This window comes from Leptodactylus fuscus, chromosome 3 (assembly GCF_031893055.1).
Source record: "Leptodactylus fuscus isolate aLepFus1 chromosome 3, aLepFus1.hap2, whole genome shotgun sequence".
In the NCBI taxonomy this organism is placed as follows: Eukaryota; Metazoa; Chordata; class Amphibia; order Anura; family Leptodactylidae; genus Leptodactylus; species Leptodactylus fuscus.
In genome coordinates this window covers 71,877,205-71,901,871 of record NC_134267.1, presented here as the reverse complement: position 1 = coordinate 71,901,871, position 24,667 = coordinate 71,877,205, and the positions used below count along the sequence as shown (strand labels likewise).

General features: G+C 40.3%; 1 protein-coding gene across 1 annotated transcript in view; it reads right to left on the bottom strand.

Moving 5' to 3' along the window:
• The window catches only part of LOC142197476 (dihydroxyacetone phosphate acyltransferase-like), a 77,776-nt gene that overhangs the window by 35,352 nt on the left and 17,757 nt on the right, over positions 1-24,667 (bottom strand). The window contains exons 5-12 of the mRNA XM_075267774.1: positions 20,973-21,100; positions 16,359-16,434; positions 13,471-13,622; positions 7,684-7,814; positions 7,378-7,598; positions 5,638-5,883; positions 3,016-3,095; positions 272-409 (exon numbers count right to left, since the gene is read on the bottom strand). Of these exons, the coding sequence (XP_075123875.1) occupies positions 272-409; positions 3,016-3,095; positions 5,638-5,883; positions 7,378-7,598; positions 7,684-7,814; positions 13,471-13,622; positions 16,359-16,434; positions 20,973-21,100 (1,172 nt within the window). The remainder of the gene's footprint in view (positions 1-271; positions 410-3,015; positions 3,096-5,637; positions 5,884-7,377; positions 7,599-7,683; positions 7,815-13,470; positions 13,623-16,358; positions 16,435-20,972; positions 21,101-24,667) is intronic.

Genomic DNA, 24,667 nt, shown 5'->3' with positions numbered 1-24,667 from the left:
CACTCTGACATGTAAGTAAATTACCAAGTGTAATATTTTTTACTCAACTGTTTGATTTGTTTCCCTTTAACTAATTTTAGGACTTGAAAATCTGATGTAATTTTAGGGCCCATGTATGCAAAAATGTAGAAAATTTGGAAATCTACACAAACGTTTATTCACCACTGTATGTGTCAAGAAATGCAGTAGCTAGTAAGTGAGTAGTGCCCGCCTTTCCTACTTATTACTTTCCATAAACAATGTTACAGATACAGTTAATAGGACTTGGTACCTGATATGCTTCAAACACTGGATATAACATTCCGTATAGAAATTGAGCCAAATTATTCTTCTCATTTATAAAAATTTCATAAGGTGTCCTACAGATAACATTTAACCTGGCCAGTAGAAGACAATCATCTTCAAAATCCTAGAGGAAAAAATATTTATTTTGATTTACTACACATTTTAAATGATCACACAGAAAAGTTACATAAAAAAGAAATATCCCAGCAATTTCTCCTGTAGGAAAGAAATCGGCTTTTTGATAGAGTAACTAATCACCAGCCCTGGATCTTAATCTTTGGGTCAGCAATCACTAGTAAAATAGTGGCGCCCATATGCTGCCAGGAAAATGGTGCCAAGTTCAGGCTTTATGGAAGCATTAGATGGTTTGATACCTGCGATCATATTGCTGTCATGTTTAAAGACCTGACATTCACCAATAGTATGGCAGATGTCTGGTAAGGGTTAAAGAGGTACAATTTAGATAGTAGTTCAGAAAATGTTAAATGGATCCCAGACTTTGTAGCTGTATTTGTGTATGCAAATTCATCAAGACGGTTTGTATGCTGGTTTTCTGTGCCACCAGTGGATTAACCTGATTTATGACAAGGCATAGACACATCGGGCTATGCACCTACACTGACACTGTGTTTCTCCGAAAATAAGACAGGGTCTTATATAATTTTTCTTCGGAAAAGGAGACAGGACTTATTTTGGGGGTAGGTCTTCTTTTTCAGGCACCAAAGCGAATCAGAATCTTTTCTGATTGACTCCGGAAGAATCTAGTAAAATGGTTAGGGTTAGTAAAACTAACCCTCGCTTACAGTCACAATTGATGGTGCAGAGTCAGGTTTTTAAAAAACAAACAAACAAAAAAATTATTGACACTCTCTCACTCACAATTTATGTGTCAGTGGCCCAGTGCCTGCTCTACCTCCTCTCCTTTATGCTGAGGGACGGTGCTATAGTGGAGTGGCTGCATTTGTGGGAGTAAGCAGGAGTGGCACTTAAAGAGGACCTTTCACCACTTTTGGGCACATGCAGTGTTATATACTGCCAGAAAGCCAACAGTGCGCTGAGTTCAGCGCACTGTCGGCTTTCCCGATCTGTGCCCGGTGTAAAGAGCTTACGGTGCCGGTACCGTAGTGCTCTATGGTCAGAAGGGCGTTTCTGACCATTAGCCAGAGACGTCCTTCTGCCTCGCGGCGCCTATCGCGCTGTGATGTGGAGCGGGGAGGAACGCCCCCTCCCTCTGCTCACACAGCTCGTCCATAGACGAGTATTATCAGGAGGGGAGGGGGGAGTTCCTCCCGGCTCTCACAGCACAGCGCGATTGGCGCCGCGAGGCAGAAGGACGTCTCTGGCTAATGGTCAGAAACGCCCTTCTGACCATAGAGCACTACGGTACCGGCACCGTAAGCTCTTTACACCGGGCACAGATCGGGAAAGCCGACAGTGCGCTGAACTCAGCACACTGTCGGCTTTCTGGCAGTATATAACACTGCATGTGCCCAAAAGTGGTGAAAGGTCCTCTTTAACATCTGGTCACACAGATAGCCAAGCCAACAGCATAGTAGTGGCTGGGAGGCAGGACCCAGGAGGTTGCACTCAGAAGGCAGACTCGTTAGGCAGAAGGCTGTGGAGAGTGACTGTGGAGTGAGACTCGGGAGCGGGTGAGTGGATTTTACTCTGCCGTTGGGGGAGGTAGCGGGGCACTTGTCTAGGACAGTTGGGAGCTACGGTATGTCTATTCTCTGTCTCATTAACGTCACGTGACATAACCTAGTACTGGAAGTGTGGACTAACTAGGACTTATTTTTTGGAGTAGGGCTTATAATTCAAGCCTACTACAAAAACCCTGCAAAATCAAGATAGGGCTTATTTTCGGGGTAGGGCTTATTTTTGAAGAAATAGGGTATCTATGCCTGCTTAGATTTCAAGCGTCATTTACGCTAGCAAGCTGCCATAAATAATTATGAATCTGGTGGCTCAAAGAATGCCATCACCACACTTTCTTTTCAATAAGGTTCGGTTCATACCTGTGTTGGAGTCTCCCTTTATAGTCTATGGAGACTAAGGGTAAGTGCTTTCAGTCTTTCAGGCCCCCAGGCAGATCCGAGCGACTAAAAGCCAAATGCTAGGCTGAACCTAGTGTAGGTGGCAAGGTCAGGAAAAAAAACACTTGTGACAATTCTTAAATTATAAACCTGAGATTCTTAATGGATCTACCCCACAATGTGTATATGAAAACTGAATTTCATTATATAGCATGTCTTTTTGTAAATTCCATTTAAAGCACACCTGTCTGATGAAAATGCAGGGATATCTGCAGGCAGCATGTTAAAGAACCAAAAGAGGCAGAGCAGACTGATAGGTTTGTAGTAAAGGTTATATATACACAGGGTTTAGAGTCCTATTTCAACATCTAATCACACAAGGGTACTCCATTTTAGACACAAAAATAATAAAACCTAACTTTTATTGGCTATAGTTAAAAATCTACACCCAGTGATCATTCCAAAATAAATAAAGTGAATAAAGTGACTAAAAACAAATGACTGATACTATTTTATGGTTGGTACAATCACCAAGTAGTAGTAGTAGTAAAGGCCCTAATGACTGCCTGTCTCCTTGACTTTGGAGTAACACTTCATTTAAAAGTATGTAATATTTGTGAAATCTATTATTTCTATTAAGTTCCTTGCAAGTTTTGTTTTACTTTTTGCTAAATTTGATTAACTTTCTTATTACCTGTTCTTCATAGCCATAGAAAAGGATAAATTCTTTGGAAAAAAGATTCCTCAAGAAAGAAAATGAGATATGGATATAATCTAAAAAAGAAATAAAAAAATGACACTACATTAGCAAGTATTATATAGTATAAATATCATTAAAATAAAAAAAGAGCCAATATGCCTATTATTTTCATTCTGTGGCAAGAAAAGGAATATGGCTCTTTTTTATCCGAGTTAAGGTTTTGGAAAATTTAACATCTATGCTTTTACCTTGTATTACTTTACAATCTAATTGCATATACTTATGAATATCTATCAAGTCTAACCTATAATTCTACATTGCTGATCGAGAGGAACCCAAAAAACCCTATGAGGAAACTCCCTTTGCTCTATATTTTTTTACTCCAAATATGGCATCATAATCATCTGGATCCAGAAGTGTTATATATTTTATGAATCATAAAAAGATCCAATATATCTATAATTTTTATACTTAAAGAGGACCTTTCATCAGATCGGGCACATGCAGTTCTATATACTGCTGGAAAGCTGACAGGGCGCTGAATTCAGCGCACTATCGGCTTTCCCGTTCTGTGCCCGGTGTAAAGCGCTATCGGTCGTGGTACTGTAGCGCTTTACAGTCAGATGGGCGTTTCTGACACTTAGCCAGGGACGCCCTTCTGCCCAGCAGCGCCTATCGCGCTGTACTGTGGAGCGGGGAGGAACTCCCCCTCCCTCTCCTGATAATACTCGTCTATGGACGAGCTGTGTGAGCAGAGGGAGGGGGCGTTCCTCCCCGCTCCACAGTACAGCCCGATAGGCGCTGCTGGGCAGAAGGGCGTCCCTGGCTAAGTGTCAGAAACGCCCTTCTGACTGTAAAGCCCTACGGTACCGGGACCGATAGCGCTTTACACCGGGCACAGATCGGGAAATCCGATAGTGCACTGAATTCAGCGCACTGTCAGCTTTCTAGCAGTATATAGAACTGCCTATGCCCCAATCTGATGAAAGGTCCTCTTTAAGATAAGTAATATGGCTTTTTTTTTTTTTTTTACTCTGAAGATTTTTGAAATTGTAACAATGTTAGGCCACTTTCCTTTTACCTTGTATTATTTTGTAATATAATTACAGATTTTTTTTTCACAATTATAAGTCACATTTTTTAGCAAGGAAACACTTGGAAGCAGTGAAGAACTGTAGGAAGAAAGATCATCTGTAAAGAAGGGACGGTGAGAAAGGGAGGCGGCTGATGAGGCTATGGTGTTCAGGGAACAGTGAGAAGGATTCCGATGCTCCCTGAAGAGTACTTAGCATATCAAGAAAAGCGGGTTAATTAAAAAACGGTGGCACAGATCAATGAATGAAAGGTATGCCTAGAATAGCCTAACGGTTATGTAAAGATATGCTTATTTAAAAAACAATATAGTCAACAATAAAATCCCTTTATCATCAGAGATGATCGAACAATGTTCGATCGAATAGATATTCGATCGAATATCAGGCCGTTCGAGGTACTCGATTCCAATCGAATACCACGAGGCAAACGCATAAAAAATTCGGATCCTCTCCCACCTTCCCTGGCGCTTTTTTTGCATCAATAATTGCGCAGGGGAGGTGGGACAGGAATTACGACAACGGAGGCATCGGGAAAAAAAAAATTGGAAAAAGTAATTGGCTAGCTAAATCAGGTGACCTCCAATTTATACGAATGGTGGATTTAACATTTGGTTAATTTGAGACTGTGAACTATGTGACTGTGAGACAGGGATAGATGTACAGTTAGATTAGCTAGGGATTACCTTTATTTAGGTGGGAACGTTACTCCCCCAACTCTTTGGGGCTCTATCTGGTCGGGATCCCTGTCAGCTTGCGATATGTGCGAGCTGACTTTTTCCCATAGGAATGCATTGACCAGCGTTGATTGACCAGTGTGTGCAAGCAGGGTTCAGCGCACACTCAGATCTGCTACATCTCTGATGCAGCATAGCTGAGTATGCAGCAGGGTTCAGCGGTTCTCCGGTGTAGCAGCAGTTCTCCGGTATAGCAATGCTGGCCGTGCGCTCAGCTCAGCTACTCCAGAGATGCAGCCAAGCTGCTCACAGTGCTCACCCATAGAGGAGTATTATCAGTAGGGGGTGGGACGTTCCTCCCCGTTCACACTGTACTGCGCGATAGGCACTGCTGTGGAGAAGGACGTACCTGACTGACTGTCAGAAACGCCCTTCTGACTGTAAAGAGCTACGGTACCGGGACCGATAGCTCTTTACCTGGGGCACAGATCGGGAAAGCCAACAGTGCGCTGAATTCAGCGCACTGTCAGCTTTCCAACAGTATATAGAACTGCCTGTGCCCAAATCAGTGAAAGGTCCTCTTTAAGCAGAGACTACTACATATTTGTACACAAAAATACAAAGACATGAGACAAGTGATGTAAAGCAGAAACATCAAACCTTCCTGTACATGAAGAACACTGATAACATTAACACCACAGATTAAGTATCCCTAACATACGGAACTTAAAATCAGGTGTTGTAATAGGTATATACAAATATTTAAAATGCAAACTTTTCAGAAGGCAAATAACACAACTGTGAATAAGCAAACAGTTAATGTCAATTTGATTTAAAATAGGTTTTACCTTTTTGAAAACTCTGTGCTGTTCTACATGCCAACACAACAAGGGCAGGTCGTATGAAAACATTCACCATTTTGTTTCTGTAAGATGTGCAAGTCAGATAAGTGAGAGCTTGTTTGGTGACTACTTCTTCAGTCAAGACTTCTGTAACATTGTGCTCACGCAAAACAATGTGACCGTCCACAACAGCCATAATATTTGAATGTAGGGAGAGAGTGGATTGAACAACTTCATCGATGGATTTATTACCTAGATGACAGTTATAAAAGAGAATGTATAAATGCATTAGTTTATAGGCATATAAAATGCTCCATTATTGAATGTTATGGAATATAACCAAGATATGGCAGAACATTGTGATTATCAGAGGTCCGACAACATTGACCTTCACGAATCTTGAGAATGTAAGGGTTGGGGTCACATTTTGTTTTATACCTGTGCATCTTCATTCTCAACCACCTGATATGCAGTGAACTGCAATCAGATCTGTAAGATGCTCTTGTAAGTTGCTGACACTGGCAGATCACATGACTGCTGGGTCAGAGGGCAGCCACATCATGGTGGAACATATAGCTGTGTATACAGGACTAGTTGAGCACTGTATACACAGTGATCGAGTAGGCAGGGAAGGTAATAAACTTTCCCTGCCTTCTCTCTGGGAGCGCTGGCTGAAATTACAGCCGGCTCCCAGTATCAGCAGCTGCACAATCTCATGCAGCTGCTGTGTTCTGACAGGATGTACCGGTACGTCCTGTCAGAACAAGGCAACCACTTTCTGGACGTAAATACTCTATGGGCGGTCCGGAAGTGGTTAATATGGTTCATATTACCTGAACTGCATTGGTAACAAAGTGAATTCTATGTACAAGGCAATACAGATCACGATGTATACAGATTGTCATTGGACGAGCTGTTGATCTGTGAGCATGAAGAAGCCTGTAGAGAAATGGCACTAAATGACCAATCAGGTTGGAATGGAGTTTGCCTGAATGTCCATCACTATGCTAGTGATGGACACTATGCTTGTCCATCACAAGTGCTCCCCTGCCAAGCTGAGTTTTCACTAAAAGGCCTACCACGCTGTCTACATCTGCTCAAATTGTGCCACCTTCTATATATTCTTCCCTGGCCTCGACTCTAGATGGTGCATCAAGTATGTTGGGTTTTGAGGATGTAGAGGACCCATCTGATTCTCTATTATCCTGGTCAGTCTTGAAATATATACTGGATTCGCTCTCCAACCCTCTTATGTCTTGAGACATGTCTGACACAATGATTTAAAGTGCAACATATCAGCTCCGGGTAAGATAATGACGCCCATAGAGACTGAGATGGAATATCTGAGATGGAATGCTTTGTTTAATATAATGTTTCCATAGGTCTCTCTTCAGAGCCTCTATTACAGGTTCCTCATGACTTTCTGTGCCTCTGTACTGCACAGATGAATCTCCATTTTCTCGAAGTTCAAGGTGAGCATATTTACTTGTGACCAGGTGCTCGTGGTATTGCTGATAGGATGTTAATCATAGACAGAAAGCAGTTTTTAGCTGGATATCAACCTTGATTTGGAGTCCAGTGTCCCTTGATCTCCTATATTGTGTTTACTAGGGCTTTCCTCAGGTATTTCTTTGTTATTTTATAGTTACTTTCTGCAGAATTGCATGCACAGACATAAATAGATAGGAAGCCATGTGTGAACCATATATGGCATTATCCTATACTGTTTTGGTGTTGAATACATACCTGGCCAATCTACAAGTCCTCCCAAGTCCTCTGTTAATTTCCTGAGCCAAATCAACTTCTCAATTAATAGATCGTAGTTTAAGGCTGGCAAATTCTGCAGCAAAATTGTTGCTATCAAATCTCCAGGACTTAGCATAATGTTGGATATTTGCTGATGTTCCACTTTGTATGCCATGTCAGAAATAAACTTCTGAATATCTTTTGGTCGTTGATGACTCTGTCTGTAATATAAAATATATTAATCAGTGTACCAAAGCCACAAGGTCTATAAATTGATTGCTGCATTGTATATATGAAATTCAATACCTGTCTGTTAGATTATATTGAGAAAGATTAATTTTTCCAGAGGCCATCGTTCTCAGTGATATTGGTTCTCCAAAGAAAATGTGAATATTTCCAAAATTATTTTTGAGTAGTCTCCTGGCTTTAATCAAACCCTGCATGAAAAACAGACAATTAAGAGCACTATCTTTTATACACAGGTCTTCTTTTATTCTTCAGATAGAAGGCTTACTTTCTTACATTAAAGTCTATAAAGAGGAATTTGATGGAAAACATACCATGAAGTGGACCCCTGTAATGCAGCAGAGAGGAAAATACTCTGTGGTCTTGTGCTGCATATGGGTGTAGTGAAGATACCAAATATTTCACAGTTGCTTTATAACACTCCAATCTATCTACTAATAGCCATGACCAGGACATGATTCAAAATTATCCTTAAGAACTGAAGTTGTCCCTAAAAAATTAGTTTTAGAAATTTTCTTGTAAATCTGGAAAATCGCTATTACACTTATAAGGCTTCTAACATCCCAAAAAAATTAAAGGATAATGATAAAAGATGATGCCAATATAAAGCAGAGATATGGTAGATAATATCTATTCATGTTTTTGGAAGGTATGACCATTTGCCTGAAAAGCAGAGCATTTTACATTTTGAAAATTGCAATTTTTTTTCAAATTTTTTTTATAAATAAAAATACAAAAATGTTGATTATTGTTTACCACTAACATGGAGTACAATGCGTCATGAAAAAAAAAGTCTCATATTCACTTGTGTAAGTTTTAGCGTCTCAAAGTTATTGCCATATAAATTGACATATGTCAGTTTTGAAAAATGAGACCTGGTCCTTAACCGGTTAAGTACATGGGAGGGGTTGACCTATCTGACCAAGTCCTAAAGCCATATAGCACCATGAGAAAAACATACATTCCACAAACTGGATAGTGGGAAGACCCAAAAAAAAAAGTGTAAGGCTGCAGTCACATTACCATTTGGTGACTCTGTACCCTATTCTGCTTAAAATAAGCAAAGAGAAAAGTCTTGCAAGCAGGACTTTTCTCTTTACCGATTTTGGGCAGTAACCTGGTGGATCTCTTTATAGCCTATAGGATCCGCAAATTTCTGTTGGTAACTGCTTTTTAAGCGCATAGTGTTTCTGTTTTTTTCATTTATCAGTGTGACACCTGCACCAAAAAACCTGGCCTGTGCATGGAATTTTAATTTTATAATTGATTTGCCTTGATAGATCATCTACAGTGTTGGACAAAAGTATTGGCACCCCTGCAATTCTGTCAGATAATACTCATTTTCTTCCAGAAAATGATTGCAATCACAAATTCTTTGGGATTATTATCTTCATTTAATTTGTCTTCAATGGAAAAACACAAAAAGAATTGTCAAAAAGCCAAATTGGATATAATTCCACACTAAACATAAAAAGGGGGTGGGCAAAAGTATTGGCACTGTTTAAAAAAATCATGTGATGCTTCTCTAATTTGTGTAATTAACGGCACCTGTTACTTACCTGAGGCACCTAACAAGTGGTGGCAATAACTAAATCACACTTGCAGCCAGTTGAAATGGATTAAAGTTGACTCAACCTCTGTCCTGTGTCCTTGTGTGTACCACATTGAGCATGGAGAAAAGAAAGAAGACTAAAGAACTGTCTGAGGACTTGAGAAGCAAAATTATGAGGAAGCATGAGCAATCTCAAGGCTACAAGTCCATCTCCAAAGACCTGAATGTTCCTGTGTCTACCGTGCGCAGTGTCATCAAGGAGTTTAAAGCCCATGGCACTGTGGCTATCCTCCCTAGATGTGCCCTGCAGTCCAAGAGTACAACAGTGTCAACTCGTACTATCCGTCGGCGTCTGAATGAAAAGGGACTGTATGGTAGGATACCCAGGAAGACCCCACTTCTTACCCAGAGACATAAAAAAGCCAGGCTGGAGTTTGCCAAAACTTACCTGAGTAAGCCAAAAACATTTTGGAAGAATGTTCTCTGGTCAGATGAGACAAAAGTAGAGCTTTTTGGGAAAAGGCATCAACATAAAGTTTACAGGGAAAAAAAAGAGGACTTCAAAAAAAAGAACACGGTCCCTACAGTCAAACATAGCGGAGGTTCCCTAATGTTTTGGGGTTGCTTTGCTGCCTCTGGCACTGGACTGCTTGACTGTGTGCATGGCATTATGAAGTCTGAAGACTACCAACAAATTTTGCAGCATAATGTAGGGCCCAGTGTGAGAAAGCTGGGTCTCCCTCAGAGGTCATGGGTCTTCCAGCAGGACAATGACCCAAAACACACTTCAAAAAGCACTAGAAAATGGTTTGAGAGAAAGCACTGGAGACTTCTAAAGTGGCCAGCAATGAGTCCAGACCTGAATCCCATAGAACACCTGTGGAGAGATCTCAAAATGGCAGTTTGGAGAAGGCCCCCTTCACATCTCAGGGACCTGAAGCAGTTTGCCAAAGAAGAATGGTCTAAAATTCCAGCAGAGCATTGTAAGAAACTCATTGATGGTTACCGGAAGGGGTTGTTCGCAGTTATTTTGTCTAAAGGTTGTGCTACCAAGTATTAGGCTGAGGGTGCCAATACTTTTGTCCGGCCCATTTTTGGAGTTTTGTGTAAAATGATCAATGATTTGACTTTTTTTTCATACTCTTTTGTGTTTTTTCATTGCAAGCAAAATAAATGAAGATATTGAATGGATTCTACCACTAAAACACATTTTTTTCTAGTTAACACGTATTCGTCTCCTACCTATAGCTATATGGCACTATGGCTGGGACCGCAATTTCGCGCATGCGCAGTACGTTCGGCAATCTTCGCCGAACAGAGCGTACTGCGCAGGCGTGCGACAGGACGCTGGAGAAGCAAGGGGAGGATACGCAAGACCATAGAGGCGGCGCTGCGGTCGGTTTTCAAGCTGCAATGGGGACGCCCCCATCGCTGCTCCTGCGATGGGGACGCCCCCATCGCTGCGAGAGAACTCATTAGCATACCGGTACAAACCGGTATTTTGAACGAACGGCGCGGCGGAGAGCACTTCTAAAGGTAGGAGACGAATAGCCTTTCTAAAGGCTATTCCGACGTGTTACCTAGAAAAAAATGTGTTTTAGTGGTAGAATCCCTTTAATACCAAACAGTTTGTGCTTGCAATCATTTTCTGGAAGAAAATGAGTATTATCTGACAGAATTGTATATATATCATGATGTTCTCCACACAGATTTACCTTTCATCCTCTGTTGTGCATCACTTTGTGGAAAATCAATTAACACAGTACCTGTGAGGGGAACAAGTGCTCACCATGCCCCTTGATTTCTTAAGGTGTCTAGTTTTCAAAATGAGGTCATTATTTTTCACTTACATTAGTTGAGTTTTCACTATACTGGTACTTCAGGAGTACTGCAACTACAACAAGGCTACTGAAAACTATTTCTGCACATCTGTCCACCGTGTGCTCATACAGCTGTTTACAACCAAGTTTTAGGCATTTCTGTAGTCAAGAGAAATTGCTTAATAAATTGTGAGCTTATTTTCTCCTTTAATTCCTTGTAGAAATGATAGAAATGAGGTTACCGTATATACTCAAGTATAAGCAGAATTTTTCAGCACACTTTTTGTGCTGAAAAAGCCCCCCTCTAGTCAACAATTTTATTTTTTTTTAGGGGGGGGGGTCTATGACCAGCCACAATATTAATGTATAGAATCTCACATGAAATAGTGGGGAAAAAAAGAAGCTTTAAAAAAAAAAATTAAAAAAAGTTCTAAATCACTCCTTTCCCTAGAGTACATACAAAAGTAGAAAATGACTGTGAAACACATACACATCAGGTATCCCTGTGTCTGAAAGTGCTCAGTCTACTGAATATAAGGTATCTGCAGTGCTCCTGTTCCGTCAGGAAGGGGTTAATAGGAGCACTGCAGATACCCTATATTCAGCCAGACTGAATTCCAAGTGGGGGGAAAAAAACAGTCCTCAAGCTCAGGGAAGGGGCAGACAGACAACCAAAACACCCCCTCCCCTTCCCCAACACCCAGCAACTACTGCACCCAAAAACTCCAACCATTTTAATTTTTGAAATTTTCCAGTAGCTGCTGTATTTCCCCCCTAGGCTTATACTCGAGTCAATAAGTTTTCCCAGTTTTTTGTGGTAAAATTAGGGGCCTTGGCTTATATTCGGGTTGGCTTATACTCGAGTATATACGGTAAATCAAAATTTTATAGGAAAAAAATGTTTTACATTTTCATGGCCCAATTCTGTGAAATGCATGAAGGATCAGATTTCTCACTAAATCCCTTGATAAATTCCTTGAGTGTCTAGTTTTCAAAACTGAGGTCATATTTTGGGGGGTTTCTAATGTTCTGGGAGAGACTGTGGGATGCATTTTCTCCTTTAATCCCTTGTGAATTTGTAAATTCTAGAACTAAATGAATGTGTTAGTGAAAGAAATTAAAATGTGTACCTTCAAGAAATTCTAAATGCGGTTTTAAATTATTTCAGGGGTGCAGCTTAAAGAATGGGGTGATTTATGGGGGGTTTCTATTATAGCGGCCTTCAGAACTGAATTGGTCCCTTGAAAAATGTTTTTTTTGGAAATGTTCTTGAAAATTTAGAAAATTGTTGTTTGAGTTGTAAGCCTTAGAATATCCAAACATTAAAATAAAGGTTAAAAATTAAGGATTGCTGCCGACATAGAACAGAGATTTGGTAAATGATATTTCTGAAGTAATTTCGGTACTATGACTATCTATATGAAACCGTTTTTTTTTTTTTTTTTTTTTTTTAGTCGGACATGCAGGACTTTGTGTTTGGTAAAAAAAAAAAAAACTGTTTCGCCATGGGCAGCAGAAGACGCTCACCCACAGACACTGAATGTCAGTTTCTGTCTTCTGCCAACAGAAAATGGAAACCTGCATAACTGAGATCAGGTGCTGTGAACCCGCCCTTATATGTATTCTAGGGAAGGAGTGATTTAGAACTTTTATTTTTTATTATATTTTTTTTAAACTTTTTTTTTTTTTTACAATTTTTTTTAGCCCCCCCTGGGGGACTTGAACCTGCAGTCATTTGATTGCAGGTCCCATAGACAGCAATACAAGTGTATTGCCGTCTATGGGAGATTCTCTACATTACTATTACGGCTGGTCATAGACCAGCCGTAATAGTAATATAGCGATGACAGGCCTGGGAGCCTTCATTAGGCTCCCGGCTGTCGTCGGAACAGGTCGGCTCCTGCGAGCGCACTGCGCAGGAGCCGGCCTGCAACTTTAAAGGTATGGGGCCGGTGGGGACCGGCCCCGGGGGCTAATTTTGAACTAAGAGGGGGAGGGCATCTCCAGAGGGCACCTCCGCTGTAACGCTTACGGCGGAGATGCCAAAGCTTATGCCTACAATCAGAGATCGCAGGCATAAGCTTCAGCATCTCTGCTATAAGCATTACAGCGGAGGTGCCGGTTTCTATGGCGACCGCTCTGTAATGCTGTACATTAAAAACTGCAGAAGTACTTACGGTACTTCTGCTAGCACGCCAGGAAGCAGACACACGCCGTGTGTGTGTCTGCTATCCTGGCCTGCTACCAGAAAATTACCGTAATGACCCGAAAAAAACTGTGCTGAAAAACTCGGCTTATACTCGAGTATATACGGTAATCCTGCACACATATCTAGACATGAACTATTTGATTCATTTTCCTGTTTTTTTCCCTTAGTTTTCAGGGTTTAGTGTCCCTTTAATAAATAGTAGGAAATCGCTTATATTCACCGGTACTATTCATTTAAAAAAAAAAAAAAAAAGTTGTTTATCTTACTGAAGTAGATTCTTTGGATTTCTGTGCTCCAAGAAGTTCTTGCACATGGAAAGATTCTTCTAAGATTTTCTCATAGGTGATACTAATAGGAACCAGATAAGTATCGAGCACTTCTCCTCTGAAAAATGGGTCAGTTACAACATTCAATAGTCCTAAAAATCAAAAAATTAATTAATAATCTGCACAGAGTTCTGCATTTTAGCAAAAACACACTTATCTGTTTATCGTAAAGACAACTCATCGGATCTCCTGACATGTCTGCTGTAGTTAAGATCAGTATTCCCCATGATATAGCCATCTTTTGAGCATCTTTCCCTATAACTGTACTTAAAGTTCTTTCCCTGTTTTTTTTTTTCTATTAGAAAAGTATGAATGAACAAGCATGGTGTTACCAGCTGGGGCTGACACTGGTACACTCTGACATTGCCGGCATCAAGCTATACAAGATCGCACTACTCCAAAATTTATTAGACTTTACATACATTCCCGCCACGCTTTTTTAATGCAGTCCGTTATGTTTATGTGAGGCCTAAGCCTGAAGCAGTTAAAGGATGTGAAGTAGCAGCAATGAGTAGCACATTATACAATGCATTTCAGCTGCAAGCTAACAGCCATTAAACACAAAAACCTCTGGCTTAGCGTGCATGCTCATTGTGCATCAGCCACACGATTGTACTGTATAACTGTGCAATCACTGGTCATCTAAGTAATGCACTGTGTGCAAGAATACTTACTGGTATAATAAAACATTACTCAGCTGAAATGCATATTAGTTTGATACTTATTACTGACATTTTAAAAAGAAAATTCAGTTTTTGATTCAAAAAAGCATTGTGTATACCAGACCTATATGGAGTCACTGTAGTCATGCCGATCAATTATGGATTACAATACTGTACCCTGCATCTGTGAATCTAGCACCGAAATTCCAACGCTGTATATGACATACACTCATTGTCAATAACGTATCAAGGAGTGGATAAAATCAAACGAAACCTTGTGTGTGAAAGCAACAAATATATTAGAGCATAACATTAAAAGGGATCCTATCATTCAATCACTTTTCTTCTCCCTAACACGTCGGAATAGCCTTAAGAAAGGCTATTTGTCTCCCACCTTTCATTGTCTTCCCCACGCCGCCGTTCACCTAAAATCCCATATTTTCTCAGTATGTAAATGAGTTATTTCGCAGCACTGGGGCCATCCCCAGCGCTCAAACAGCATGGGGCGTCCTCAATGCCATGAGAGAACTCTCCAACGCCGCCTCTATCTTCTTCTGGAACAAGGTCCTCACCGCGTCTTCTTACAGTGGCGGCTTCTAACTTCTAGACCTCGAGCAAAACAACTGCGCATGCCCGCCGGCCACGAGAAAATAGCCACTTACAATACTATGTAAGCGGCCATTTTTCTTGTGGCCGTGAGCACGACAAGCCAATCACAAAGCTGTAGCACTAAAGGACCTCCCCCTTCCAGGTCCTTCCAATTTTCTGTGCTCCGTGGACCCTGACTCGTGTATAAGCCGAGAAGAGCTGAAAAAGTCGGCTTATACTCGAGTACATATGGTACATTTTATTATGTTTTAATAAATCATTAAAAAAAATATTAATTCGTCTAATTCTGTGCTTTTTTTAAAAAAAAATCATATTATAATTTAAATGATAACAGAACGTCTATTAAAGCTTGGTTCACATCTGCATTTGGGGATTCCGTTCCCCTCTCAGCATCAAAAACGCAGAGAGAAAAGCGCTGCATGGACCCCATTATAGTTAATAAGGTCAGCGGGTTACCTAAGGTAACCGCTTTTTTTGTGGATTAGGCTTCCGGTCGGGGGGTACGCAAATGGAAACCCATGCGAAGATGTGAATCAAGCCTCAATGAGGGTTAGTGGCCTATAATTTTTGTAGTTTGTGTCTTATCCTGTTGGAAAATGCCAGCTTTGAAGCCCAGTCATGAGAGGCAAGACAAGTGACCGTAGTCTTGCACATATCGGTGAGATGTTAGTGTACTACAGTGACCAACTCTTGTATGCAGTGTCTCCTTAGATCCTCTCCACAGCAGTTGGGGCAGTGTGTTGAAGGATTGCAGTGCTCGCTACAAGACGTCTGTACTCAAACCCTACCATTGTTGGATTCCAAACAGAATCTGAATTGCTCAGTAAAGACCAGACAACTGCAGACGAGGTTAATGGTGACTGGCAGCCAATGGCAGAACATTTAATAGTCACTATAACATCAAAATTCCTTCTGCTAAGCCCCCAGAAATGTTCCAAACAAAGACAGGGGTAAGGAAGGTGCCATCTATGTCTAGATCGTGGATAAGGAAGCTTTGAGCTCGTCTTGCTTGTCAGTGGATCAAATGATCCTCCCTACTGTCTGGGTCATTCGGTCTCCGTTTGCCATGTGTACGTGCACTCACATAACAATTGCTCGTAACAAATCCTAACAGCTAAAATCGGCCAAGCCTGTGAGCTATTCATTGAAACAACCATACTTTTTCTCTCAGTCCAATAATGTGCCTCTTCTCAAAGCCTGTTAACTGGGTAAAATGTCTTTAAGCATACCATAGAAGCTTGTCTAGCAGTCAATGATCTCTCACCAAGAAGTACACAGCCCCAAAGTAGCCTCAGAGTCTTTTTACAGGGCAGTGACTGATGCTCTTATAAAGTCTTATGTGTCTAACCAGACCATACCTGTAATCATTTACATATCTGCTTGACACATAACTGCACACCAAGTTTTGCAGTAATTTAACATTTCGATCTGTGGGGCGGGAGTTATTGTTAGTCAATGAGTTGATTTTTGAGAACAGCGCTGTTATTTTGTAAGAGCTTATTTATTAAACATGTTTATCCTTTTTGGTATAAATATTCTATGGTCAGTTATACATACCAAGCCTTGGGTGCATTGTCTTGCCTGTTCTGCTCCTCTGACCTTCAATGAAAAACTCTAGTGGTGCATATCCATTCTGTAAATAAAAGCATATATTCTACTGCATAAATGCAGTTTTGGATTCTTATGTATTTTATGCATTTACTCTATTAGTTAAAGCAGTGTTTCCCAACCTTTTTAGACACGGGGCACCCAGGAAAAACAAAATTACTCGGGCACCCCTCCCCAATAAAGTTTAACAAAAAGAAAAAAAAAAAAACATGTTGATGTGTTTTTTTTTTTTTGGAACAATTTTTTAATTTATAGTTCGAACATTAATGTGTTCCACATGTGGTTTTTGGTGAGGTTTTCTACATTTATATCCAAACTGCATGCATTTTCCCATTGCAGTTTTGATGCAATTGAGTGATAGAGCAGGAAGCTAAGCCTTACTCCTGCACCATTCTATTCAATTACATCGGCAGTTAAAAGGGGACATGCAGCCATTTCCCCACCAGATTGTCTCTTTTGCACCCCTTGGTACTATGTCACCCTGTTTGAGAGTCACTGAGTTAAAGGGTAGTTTCAACACAAAATGAAGCTATATATAGGATATCACTTAACCATTCACAAAAAAGATAGGAGCGCTGCTGTGCAGGGAAAGAAGGTAAATTCTTTCAATCAATGGGGCTGACACCTTTTAATATAACAATAAAGCAATCAAATCATCTAATAATAAATAGCCTCCTCAGAAGAACAACTGACACATAGGAAATATTTTGTAGTGGAGGAATGAACATGGGTTATTATTCTGAAGTGTATATTTATGGCACATCTTTAAACTGTGGCAGGTAGTGATGACAGCAACCAAACACTGCTAAAAGGACAGGAAGATTTGTGTTGGTTCTGACTTCACAATTGCTGTAATTGGTCAGTCAATGACGATTGACCAGTCATATCACTGGACAAAAGCCAGGATCAGTCAGGATCCATGCTATAGTTGCCTCATTCTTGTTATAGAGGCCATCTATGTGTGAGCTCTGTGAGTGATCATCCGCATAGCATGTCACTTGCTGCTCCCAAGAACCTCTTCATTACCCTCAGCTGCATGCCAAGTCTGAAAGAGCTGAAAATTACTGTGCAGTGTGTGTGTACAGTGTGTACAAATGTTTAGCCCAGTGTAGGATCAGCACCCCCACCTCACTCCATAATTCCATGGATTACAAAAAAATATCATAAAAGCCTTAGTTTTTCAAAATCTGGAAGAGAAGGATCACAGCACTTTGGAAAGTAAGGTTGCTCATATTCTACTGCTGGAAAAAAAGTGCAGTGTGCAATAGTAGTATTCAACAAGACCATACCACTTATCCCAATTAACCGGGCCTATGTCTTAATAACTACTTTAAGAGCTGTCTTATTTGGAACCAGAGGCACCCTGATCGCCTTAATGCTGTGGTAACAAATGAGGAGATCAAACTCACAATTAAACAACTTAAGCTTGGGAAAGTCCCAGGTCAGGAAGGGTTGTCTGCTGTCTATTATAAAAAGTTTCTTTCCTTGTTTTTCCCCATATTATGCCTCCCGAATTCATAGATGCCATGATATTCATGATCCTTAAGTCGAACATGAATCTTCTGTCCCCTTCCAATTATAGGCAGATATCCCTGTTAAATTTAGACAACAAGATCTTTACCTCCATCCTAACCCAACGCCTGAACGTTTTCCTACCTACCTGGGTCCACAGTGACTAAGTGGAACTCGTCCCACATAATATTTGTAATTCGTCTTCATTATCACAGCTTGGACTTTACAACCTTGTACTATCTATATAGAGAAGGCCTTCAATAGCCTCTCTTTGGACTATCACATTGCAGTCCTCCATAAGATAGGTATCATTTGCCCCTTCCACAATGTACTTCGATCTCTCTATTCCACTGCAAAAGTGTATCTCAAACTCCCTTCCTCCACCCTCTCCCAATAGCAATTGGTACTTTCCAAGGTGCCCTCTTGGCATGTTCTGTCAGATCAAATCCTAATATCATGGGAGTCCACATAGGGCCGTGGGAAAATAAGAAATGCCTATTTGCAGATGACCTGCTATTGATCTCACTAACCCTGATCTCTCTACCCAACCTAATTAAACTTCTCAATGGGCTCTCGTCAACTTTAGGAATTTTTGTGAATGTGTCAAAGATCAGAAGTGATGTTCTGCAATGTCAACCGCCCGACCATTAAGCTAATAGAGCTAAATTTTGTCTTCAATGTATGCTACATAAGGTTGCTGTACATGGACGTCACCCTCACCCCAAAGAAGACCTATACACTGCCAACTACCCCCTTTTGTTGCACATCATTCGCAGGGATCTTCAGACATGGGGATAACCCATGGTTTGGACGAGTCCATGCCATTAAGATGCTGACCTCACCATACCTATTTTGGAATTTCCCATACGATTTCCCATGCCTGAACAAGCAGGATGATGTACTTTGCTTTATTTGGGCCAACAAATGCCCAAGAATTAAGGCCTCAGTCATTTATCTCCATACAGGAATGGGAGAACTATCTATTCCCAATTTTACCAAACACTTTTGGGCTACTGGTTTAGCATAATTACTCATTTGGAAACTGACTTGTTGTTCGCAGGTTTTTCACTCATATCCAAACTGAGATACACATGATTAGATGACGCTTATGGACCAATGGAAACTCGTAGGTTCTTCATTCCTGACATACACACAGCTTTACACCAGGTTTCCATAGAAAGCAAGCTATTTAGAACCTGCATTAGCCAACAGCAGTTTGCGGGTCCTTAAATATTCAACAATATGACATGTATCAGCCAATATAACTTCACATTTCATTTACCAGGTTTCCATAACAACACAGCCATAAATAGACTGTGCCTATACTGGACTGCCATACTGGATGCATTCTTATAAATTGAAAAATATTTAAACTACACACAAATAACATACAAAATAGACCAATGCCAATTGTTATGGAGCCACTACACAAACAAAAAAGGAAATATACCCATGCAAAGCGGGGTCCTTCTGCTAGTGTGTATATAAAATATATATAATACTTGAAGAAATATGTTTCCTGCTCCACTAAGACAGCTACTTTTTACATAAAAATCTATGGAGAGGGGAGGAAAGGATGAAAAGGCTGTTGGAAAAAACACACAGATAGCTGCAACTTTTTAACTCTGCTATGAAAGTCAGGGAGTTCCTTTAAGGGCCCGTGCACATGGAGTAAACGCGCGCTTATTTCTGCATAATACACGTGTAAAGAATACACGTGTAAAAATCAGACTCCCATTGACTTCAATGACATTTTTACACGTGTAAAAAAGTGCCAAAAAGCGCATGTTTTTTGGCGCATTTTTTACATGTGTAAAAAATGTCATTGAAGTCAATGACTCACTGACTATGCAGAGTTCCCATAGGAACTAATGTGAGATGTACTATAATAGATAAAACGTAATAAAAACCAACATAAATATGGTATTGGCGTATTCGTAATGACCCACTAGATAAAGCTGCCATGTCAAAACGTAAAAAAATTATGATGATGAGAATTGTGTGTTATTTCATATGGACCCCTCAAAAAAGTAAATAAAAGCTAATCAAAACATTGTTCCCCAAAATGGTGACAAATTAAAGTACAACTTGTCACGCAAAGAATACACCCTCACATAGCTACCATATATACTCGAGTCAAGCAAAAAAAAAGAAAATATATTTTTTTCTTTTTATGGGAGGGGGGTCTATGACCAGCCGCAATAGTATTGTATAGAATCTCCCATAAAATAGTGAAAAAAAAAAAAAAAGCTTTAATATAATAAATAAAGTTTCGAAAAGTTGTAAATCCCTCCTTTCCCTAGAAAAGTAGAAAATGACTGTGAAACACATACACATTAGGTATCCCTGTGTCTGAAAGTGCCCGGTCTACTGCAGTGCTCCTGTTCCGTCGGAAAGGGGTTAATAGGAGCACTACCGATACCCTATATTCAGCCAGGCTGAATTTCAAGTGGGGGAAGAAAAAACAGTCCTCAAGCGCAGGGAAGAAGCAGAAAGACAACCAAAACACCCCCTCCCCTTCCCCAGCATCTACTGCACCCAAAAACTCCGACCATTTTAATTTTTGAAATTTTCCAGTAGCTGCTGCATTTCCCCCCCTCGGCATATACTCTAGTCAATAAATTTTCCCATTTTTTTGTGGTAAAATTAGGGGCCTCGGCTTATATTCGGGTCGGCTTATACTCGAGTATATACGGAAACAGAGTTAACAGAAAAATAAAACAGTTATGAATTGAAATTGAATATGAAAGACAGAGAGGGAAAATATTCATAATTCACCAAACATTATCGTACAAACTACCCTGCGTCCTTAAGGGGTTAACCTACATTCTGCATACTTTTTACTTTGAGAGGACCACCCCAATAAAAGACCTATTGTAGTTTTGTACCAGACTGTCAGAATACTTGTGCACGAGGCCTTATTCAATGACTTAGACATATGGGTATGAACACTATGACATATGGATCTGAAGGCTTTGATAATATGTATTATATAGCTTTAAGGTTAATGAACAAATGTTAAATGTACAGCACTGTAATTAATAAACTAACCCGCATCATAGTCTTCACATACTCTGAAAACACGGCCCAATAGAGTTTATCCCCACGAAATGTGCGTCTTATGAAAAAGGCTCCAGATAAGCGGAGAAACGGTCCAACAAACTTCATACGACCGAGGTCTACAACATGAAACAGAAAAAAAAGTTCATAAAATACCTGATAAAATGAAAGAAATATAAGACAGAGGAAGGTCCTCAAAGTTTTTCTTTTCAATATTACATGCATCAAGACTATCCTCTACATAGAGTACACTATAATGTAACAGCCAAAGAAAAGAATACAAGATTTGCAAACTATATTTACTACATTCTTGCTTTTTAAAACGTAAATTGTGCTCATGTTTTTTTCTGTGACTTAGGGGTAGATTTACTTAGACTGGCATTCTATACACCAATCTTTAAAAAAAAATAAAAAATCGCAACGGACGTAGGGTGCATGAAAACTGGTATGCGTTATAATGAATGTCAGATTAAAGCATCCCCGTGACACTTGCGCACATTTGCACAATTTAGAGAGTGTGGCAAAGAATGGGGTTGTGGATCAAACTGACGCAAGAAAGAGCCTTGCGCCAAACATGTATTAACAACCATAAATTCTCCCCACTATTTAGGCACCGCTAATCTTATTTTAAACCTCCGTCCCGTTTTAAAATAAAACTATAAAAACACATATGTAAATCATACCTTTGCATGCACAGGGGGCGGTCGTGCACGATCCGACGTCATCTTCGGTCCCGCCTTCCTGTTCTTCCTTCTTCCAGCGACGTCCTCCTGTCCTGGCTTTTCTCCGCCTTCATCTTCTGTTCTTCCGGAGTGAAGACGTTCACGAGCGTACTGTGCATACTCGCGTAGTTCTAAGGGATACTTAGAATACAACAAAAATGGCGCCACCCCGTGCGCAGTAGCGCTCCGGAGGGAGCGCTACTGCGCACGCGCGGGATTTGAATGCAGCCCGCCGGCAGAACAGAAGATGAAGGCGGAGAAGAGCCAGGACAGGAGGACGACGCTGGAAGAAGAAGAGGAAGGCGGGACCGAAGAAGACATCGGATCGTGCACGACCCCCCCCTGTGCATGCAAAGGTATGATTTACATATATGTTTTTATTTTATTTCTATTCACGCATATGTGGGGCAGTTTTTTTGATGCATGAATTGACATCAATTTCTGTCAGTTTTTTGATTAAAAGAACAGATCCGCTAAGCTGACTTGAAAAACATGATGAGAAAGGGGCCTAAATTATCTAAAAATAATCTGAAATCAGAAAAAAACACCTGCATTTATTCACAGCTTTGCCTCTCATAAAAAATTTGAATAAAAAGCTATCAATTCATCCGACACGCCCCAAAATGGTATAAATAAAAAGAACATCTGCCCTCCCCCCCAAAAAAAGCGTCTTATGCAGCTCCGTACACAGACGTATTAAAAAAAGTTAGAGGTATCAGAGTATGACGAAAAGCATAGTGGCACAGAGGAAAGGGGGTCACAGAGAAGTGACACAAGGATGAGTTCTCTTCCTAATAAGTACAGCTCTGCGGGCAATGCAATCAGTTCAGCTAATTGCAGTTTGCCGATAAAGGCTCAGAGTGTGTCTATTATCTCTCTATGACAGAGAGATAACACAGTCAGTTCTCTCCAACCCTGTGTAATGTAATATAAATTTACTCTGCATATTAATTTATCTGAATTTATAGTACTGTAGATTTCAAGTTATAATAAATAATCTCTCATGGTAAAGGTAAAGTCTATATCTACTTAGATACTTCATAGTGCTCTGTCCATCAAACAGTCAAAGACCGCCCAAGAGCTTGCAGAAAAATACAGGAAATGAGAAGAGGAGACAGGAGGCAAATTGCTGAGAGAGAGGGGAAATAGGAAAACTTCTTTAACGCAAAATAACGTACTAGTACAAAAGATTGCTGGTTCATATGCCCTATTGGGACGAATAAAATATGTAAAAAAAATAAAAATAAAAATTGCAAGTATAAAAAAATAAATCCCTCGATAAAATGCATCTTTTTTCCCCATATACAGTATAAAAAACACACAATACAGAAAACACTACATATTTGAAATCGTAACAAACTGTACAATAAAAGTAAGCCATTAGTTTACCGCAAGGTAAACGTCAAGGGGAAATAAATACGTGTAAAATAACAATTTTTTTAATCTCGCCTCAAATAATATGGAATAAAAGTGATGAAAAAGTCATATATAGCCCAATATGGTACAAAATAAAAAGTACAACTTTTCCCGCAAAAATAAGCCTTCAATCAGCTCTTATAATAGAAAAATAAAAATGCTATGCCTCTCAGAAGATAAAGACAGAAAAATAGATTTTTTTTTTTCCTCAAAAGAACTTTTATTCTGCAAAATTAGTAATGCAACAAAAGAAAACAAAAAAAAACCCACTATATAAATTATAAATTTGGTATTGCCGTAATGGTACTGACCAATAAAGGAAAGGTAACATTTTTGTTGTTGTAGAGCGAAAAAAAATTTAAACTGTTAACAATGCCAGAATTGATTTTTTTTTTAAACCATACAGAAAGAGTTAATAAAACTTTGTTAATAAGACAACCCAAAATAGTGTCTTTAGAAAATGCTTCTCATCCTGCAAAAAAACAAGTCGTTATACGGTTACATTACATGAAAAATAAAAAAAAATTATAGCTTGTACAATGTAACAACGAAACTTTAAGGCAAAACTGATTGCTGTAGGAAGAAAATGAATAAGCTGTGCTAGCGTATATCAGTTGTACACCCCAGATATAGAGCTTACAATCATAGGAGCTACTGGGAAATACTAGGGAATTTGGTGTTCCTAATACACTCTGCACAGCTTACATATTCACTTTTCACCCACATATACAACTTCTTTGTAACCAGGATAACCCACTTAATAGTTTTAGGAGTGCATGTAGCATGGGGGCAGAGTTGAGCTGCAGTTAGTAGCAGAAGACAGTGAAGCCCACTGATGGAAGCAGCACCCCTAAAGCCCTTTTCTGTTAATTTGCATAGGGATAAAAGTGGGAACCACATGCTGGGCACTGAAATGGCACATTTCTTTAAAGGAATCCTATCATTCAAACACTTTTTTTTCTGACTACCATGTCGGAATAGCCTTAAGGAAGGCTATTCTTCTCTTACCTTTCGTTGTCTTCTCTGCGCCGACGTTCGTCTGTAATCTTCGTTTTTGTCGGTATGCAAATGAGTTCTCTCACAGCACTGGGGGCAGGCCCCAGCGCTCAAATCGCACTGGGGGCGTCCCCAATGCTGCGAGAGAACTCTTTCCAGTGACTCCCCCATCTTCTTCACTTCTTCTTCTGGATGGGGTCACACGCCTGCGCAGTCGGCTCTGCCATCGGGCCTCAGGCAAAGCCGACTGCAGATGCCGGCGGCCATTGTTTTGTGTCCGCTTACGCCAGCATGCGCAGTACGCTCTTGTAGTTCAACGGAGTACAGAGCGTACTGCGCATGCTCACATAAGCGGGGACAAAAACATGGCCACCGGCATGTGCATTACGCTCTGCCTGCGGCCCGATGGCAGAGCCAACTGCGTAGGCGTACAAGTGTGGCCCCAGCACCGAAAGAAGACCCCATGAAGAGGACGTTCCAGAAGAAGATGGAGGTGGCTCTGGAGAGAGTTCTCTGGCAGCACTGGGGACGCCCCCAGTGCTACGAGAGAAC